General features: G+C 36.1%; 1 protein-coding gene across 1 annotated transcript; it reads right to left on the reverse strand.

The window, feature by feature from the left end:
• Positions 1-635: 635 nt before the first annotated feature.
• On the reverse strand, positions 636-2,475 carry LOC141675242 (heat stress transcription factor A-1a-like). The gene is made up of 3 exons (XM_074481955.1): positions 2,068-2,475; positions 1,045-1,710; positions 636-939 (listed from the first exon to the last, which is right to left on the reverse strand). The coding sequence occupies exons 1-3, from the start codon at positions 2,356-2,358 to the stop codon at positions 916-918; spliced, it is 981 nt and encodes a 326-aa protein (XP_074338056.1). The 5' UTR covers positions 2,359-2,475; the 3' UTR covers positions 636-915.
• Between the last annotated feature and the right edge of the window lie 3,662 nt (positions 2,476-6,137).

Here is a 6,137-nt window from a genome sequence, read left to right on the forward strand (position 1 = left end):
GTAGAATATTTGATTATAATCATGAAAAATATTGATGTATCGAAAGGGAAATGTTATGTTAATTCAGATTGAGGTGATATGCGGCTTTGAAAAATTAAAAGAATTAGAGTATAATATATAAATGGATTGGACTCTAGAGATGTACTCAATCGAATCCAGTATATACAATGGGCATTGACCGAGGATAAGAATTCTGAATTAAAAATAGTAAAAAATATTTTTATTATAATATATATATACCATATCAGGTTATTAACGGATCAAATCGACCTAAATTCATATCCGCTCCATTTATAATTAGATTTTTTTTATCGGATCGGATTCTAAATTAAATTTTTAATAGGTCAATCTATATCCCCTAAAATAATCTCGGATCGAATTGGGTCGAATTAAATTTTCTCTCTGTTGACAGACCTAGTTGGATCGACTAACAATTCTTGATAAATTTTTACGCGGGGTAAGTCAATTATAATTTATATAAGTGATTGGCCAAACAAGCTCAAATCACTTATCTTAATCTGAGCCCACTCATTGCGTCATCACCCAACTGCCTAAACTTGAGCTTTGGAAAAAGGCCCAAGCTTACAAATTTAATTAAGACATGCTTTTTATAAAAGAAAGGCCCAGATCGAGTATAATGAAATATGAATGATCTGTGATAATCTCTGTCAAAGAAAGACCCCATAAGTTTGCATAACAGAAGTGCACATAAACATTTATCGTAAAGGCATCAAATGAGATACCGCTAGAACAGGAGTGCGTTCGTCCCCGCCCCAATAATTATGTTGACACAGTTGAGCTACTCTAATTAATAAAGATATGAAACATGAGACTAACTAATAGATGGTAAATACATTTGCCAAGTAGATACACTGTATGCTGCTGATGCTTCTTGTAAGTTTAGGAAACCTCCATCTACACCAGCTTCTTTTCTTCTCCCTGCGACACAAATGAAAGATATATGATTTATAATGTCACAAAATTAAATGTAAACCTATACCAAATAAAAGAAGATTAGAAATGTGTAGGAAGATGATAATGTACCTGTAGAAGTGCAGGCTTTGTTTCGATTTCAGCTTTTGTTTCTTGAAACTCCATTTCGGACATAAACTCTCCCAAGTATCCCCATTGCTCAGTCGGCGTCATCAGATCTTCAAACTCCATGCTGGAATGTTGAAATGCTAGCTCCGCTTGTTCATGATTGTCATCAACAGCCATTAGGCTCCACAAGCAGGAACTCGAAGACGGGACACAATTCCCTGCATCTATATTACATTCCTGGTTTTTGACAAGATTACCCGAATCACCAAAAGAGATCAGGTTTTGTTGAGCAGTATTTTCACGTTCTCTACCAAATACCAAGACGTCCTCATTTGCCCTGCTTTGAGTTGCAACCATTGCGTTATTTTCTGCACCATTCTGCACCATCTGTTGAGCGTATTTTGGAACAAATGCACCAAGCATTGAAATTACGATCTTTTGCTGCTTAATCAAGCTGTGTATCTGCTTCTCCATAATTTCTTGTTTCTTTACAAGATTCTCAATAATCAGAGTTTCCGCGTCAAGCGAACCCTTTGCTGCCCTGCTTCTCTTAATGGCCAGAGAATTGGTGTCGTTTTTCCTCTTGATGTTCAGAAGCAAATTCTCTTTCCCTTGTTGAAACCATTGGTTTTCATATTCCCAAAAATCCCAGCTTGTCTTTTTGAAACCCTTTGATCCACATTACAACACAACTAAATTATTAATAAATTTACACATATAGATATGCATACCTAAGAAGGAAGCGCGAAGAATTAGACACTTGGTTCATTGCAATAATGCTCTGATTTATCAAGACAATTTTTTTGGCCCCGAATTATTGATAGCATTTTAGTTTACAATATCAAGCAACATAATTTTCATTAAATCATTTCTCACTTGTACATTTTAAATGTTTAGGATCAAAACCAATACACAACATATGCAATGTTATTTAAGATGCAAGAAAGCAAGCACACTCGTGAACTCTAAGCTAATAATATGAAGAAACAAAAAGAACACAACTGCAGTCAAGAAGTTTGTACTCACATAGTTGTTGAGTTGGTAAACGAAACTTGAGAAAACATCATGCCTGAAATATCTGGGAAGGATCTGTCTCGAAAACACATGATGATCCCAGACTGTAAACCTAGTTCCACCAGAAGACCAAGAGATTATGGCATCGGTATCCGGATCATCCACAAACTCATAAACCTTGTTTAAGAAGGGCGGTACTCTTAATCTTCTTCCCGTGGACGAGGACAACCTTCTGTTGTGGCGGCTGCCACTAGCAACACAAACATCAAGTGACTTATTCTGCTCAGTACTTACGATTTCCATTCTTGAATTACTTGAGTAACTACCAGTATTGATGTCCTATTTGACCTACTGTTATAGTACAATACAAAACCCTTTCTTGTTTAATCTTATAAGGGTCTCTTTAAAAATAGGTCTATAAAAGAGTGTATGCAGACATGTTTTCACATGCAAAACTGCATGTACAATGTACATCTAATCCCACCCGTTAATGAAGTTTCAAGTGATTAATTTTACAATACATGGCATATTTCATTTGTATGAAAAGAATATATTCCTTTCATATGTCAGCTAGATAAAAATGATCAATGAGCTGATTTATTTTGGAACACATGACAATTTCTAATTGCAATATCACAAAAACAACCGCAAGTCAATTGGTTTCTTGTGACTAAATATAAAAGGCATGGCTAGCTAGTGAAAAATTATGTACATATCTTCATGACCAGTCAATTAGACATAGCTGCTAAACGCAACCGAATACCCAGCCCCAACCACCGGGGAAGAACAAACAAATGAAAAATTGGGATATATTTCAGGTTCATGTCGATTTTTAAAGACAGAAGTGTTAATTTTGTGTACATAAGCTGGTCAGAGTGTAAGTTAGCTGGTCAGAGTGTAAGTTAAGATCATAGACTTTGAAGCATCACAGACTGTCAAGAACACAATTGCTTTGCGTACACTGTACACATCACTGCGTAACCTAAAAAATGCAGAATTATACTTGTGCAACATTAACAGAATAACAGCTCTTAGCCAAAAAAGAAAGAAAGAACATTAACTAAATATTGATTTAGTAACACAACCAAAAGTCTTGCGATACAGGCCCATTTAGTCCAAACTCAGATGCCCATCTGAAGACATCACATTTTCTTAAATTCCTCTAGTTTTTTCAAAGAAACAAAAAGATAACTGTGGGACAATACGAGCCGTAATTGTATAGAACAGTACAGGAAGGGATGAACATTGAACAAAATTTTTGAAGATAAAAATTCATGTGACATTCTAGGTTTCCAAGAACTGTACTATCGATTTATGTGTACGAAATGCAAAAATTTGTGAAATTTGTGAATATGTTAGGGAGAACATCAAGATTTATAAGTATGGGGGACCAAATACATTATATAATCAACTTGTATTCATTAAATAGAACAATATAGTTCTTGGAGGAGGTTTTGGGGTACCATGGCCACCTCATGCTCCCCCTTAAACCCGTTCCTGGTTGTAGTGTACTATGAAGATTAGCGTCCATGGAAAAATAATGGAAATTGGCGATAGTTAACAAAGGTAGGGGTGGGGGCTTAGGGGGTTTGAGCCCCCTCCTGACCTCTATGATCATTGCCGTTAATCTAGAGAATTTATAATTTGGCACACCTGTCAACTCCATTAATGGAGCTCAAGAAATATGAAGAAGAAGATTCTTTCTTTTATTGAATGAATGTGAGATAAGTTCTTTTTACCTATCATTTGAATCTTAGCAGCTAAGCTTCTTTTTATCCTCCGGAGTATATGTTCCTCACTTATAGTACAGAAAATAGACAACTAATTGACAGCTGTTATAACTAACTAATCTTCTACAAGAGTAGTTGTTAATTTTGTTGATTGACTTGTTGACTGATCTTGCTGCCTTTGATGGTTGACTTGTATAGTCTCATCATCCCCCCTCAAGCTTGAGTGTGGGAAAAGATTGAGCACACCAAGCTTGTGCTATGAAGGAATAGCCTTAGTTCACTACTAGAAATAGTAGATAAGACATCGGTCCTTAGATATCGGCATGTAATGCACCCGATGTTAAAATGCGGTTTAACATCGATTTTGTAAAAAGCGATGTTGAATACGCATATTGACATCGGTTTCACTTAGTAGCCGTTGTCTATCTTCAGAAATTAAAAAGGCTACAAATATGTTTTTAACTTTAACATCGGTTCATTTTGTTAACCGTTGTCTATGGCCTTTAAAAAAAAAAAATTACTTAACTCCCCCCGCTTTTCAGTACACTTCCCCCTTTAATTTTAACAAAAAATTCACTTAACATATTTTCCCCCCCTTTTCCAAAAAACCTCCCGCGACCCTCTCATTTCTCCCCGACCCTTGCCTCTCTCGTCTCTCTCGTCTCTTCCCTCCTTCTCTCTTAGTCTTCTTACCTTTCTTCTCTCTTCTTACCTTAGTCTCTGTTAACCGTCTTTTCTCTCTTTTCTCCGAAATCCTAATTTTAGCCCCAATTCTAATTCAAGATTTGGAGCTTCAAATTAGAGCAAATTAAACTTGAAATTGAGCTAGTATCTGGAGGTTAGAGCTAGTATCTGGAGGTAGACAGCATAATAAGGTACGTAGTTTCTCTTGCGTTACTATTCAGCTTATGTAGTTTCTCTCTCATCTCTCCCAATCTCTCTCAGTCTCTCCCGGCCTCTCTCTGCAAACTCAACTCAGTAGTATAATAAGGTACGTGGTTTTGGAAAAGGGCAGGTGTTTAGTGTGTGTTTCTTGGAATGTGTGTGTAAGTGTGTTTGAGATGGGGTTTCTTGATTCCTCGTGGGATTTTGTGCTTTAATGTTATGGTGTAGTGGAAAACAATTTTTAAAGTTCTTTGCATTTTATATAATGTGTTTTGTTGTTAGTTTTGGTAATTTAATCGTACGGATTTAAGGATTTGCTATATATATGATGTGAGCATATTTTATTTAATTGTGCTTATTTTATATATCTGATCTAGACTTTCACATCGGTTTGTTCGAAAGATTTAAAAAAAATGTTTTTTAGAGCTTGTAGGTTTCATGTTTTAATGGATAATTACCCCATAATATACTCATATTCACCTAGAAATACTGTAATATAAGCTGAAATTTGTTGCAAAGACATCAGAATTATTCTTAAAACCGATGTATAGCACTGTAATAGACATCGGCTGTGAACCGATGTCAAAGGCTCATGACATTTAACATCACACGCGAAGACATCGGTTTAGTTTTTTTTTAACATCGGTTCAGAACCGATGTCTGATCCCATATTTCTAGTAGTGGTTAAAAGATCAGCCGGTTGTTCTTTGGAGGCAACATAGGCAGTAGCAATAAGACCTTTTTGAAGTTTTTCACGAACAAGATTACAATCAATGTCAATATGCTTTGTCCGCTTATGAAATACCAGATTTGCAGCAATATACATTATAGATTTATTATTACAGAACAAAGTAACGGGTTGTAGATTAGAGCAGCCTAATTCAACAAACAGATTAACAAGCCAAGTCACTTCACAACAGACATCGGCTAAAGCACGATATTCAGCCTCAGCTGAAAAGCGAGAAAATGTTGGTTGTTTTTTAGATTTCTAGGACAGCAAAGAAGAACCCAACGCGACACAATACCCAGTAAGTGATTGACATGAAAGAGGACATCCTTCCTAATCAGAATCAGAATCAGCATAAGCTGTAAGTGTCATAGAACTAGTAGCAGATAACAAAAGACCCTGACCCAGAGTGTCTTTCAAATAACGAACCACACAATAAACAGCATCCAAATGACATTGAGGAAGCGATGACAAGAACTGAGACAAAACATGTACTACATAGGATAAATCTGGACAAGTAATGGTTAAGTAGATAAGACATCCAACTAAACAACGATAAGGAGCAGCATTAAACAGAAAAGGAGAAGCGGTGTCACTAAGAAGTGTGTGATTCTGCTCAATTGGAACAGTAGCGATCTTAGCTTGTTCAAATCCAACATCCTTAATAATGTTAAGTGTGTACTTATGTTGATTTAGGTAAATGCCTTTGTCTGACCGAGCAGCCTCAGTGCCTAGAAAAT

This window comes from Apium graveolens, chromosome 7 (genome assembly GCF_009905375.1).
Source record: "Apium graveolens cultivar Ventura chromosome 7, ASM990537v1, whole genome shotgun sequence".
NCBI classification, from domain to species: domain Eukaryota; kingdom Viridiplantae; phylum Streptophyta; class Magnoliopsida; order Apiales; family Apiaceae; genus Apium; species Apium graveolens.

Bases quoted from the DNA above. Each gene is read 5' to 3' on its own strand.
- LOC141675242 (XM_074481955.1), bottom strand. From the start codon at position 2,358: ATGGAAATCGTAAGTACTGAGCAGAATAAGTCACTTGATGTTTGTGTT. The intron at 1,711-2,067 runs GTGAGTACAAAC...TGTGGATCAAAG, and splicing joins TTTACCAACTCAACAACTAT to GGTTTCAAAAAGACAAGCTG. The intron at 940-1,044 runs GTACATTATCAT...TTTGTGTCGCAG, and splicing joins CAAAGCCTGCACTTCTACAG to GGAGAAGAAAAGAAGCTGGT.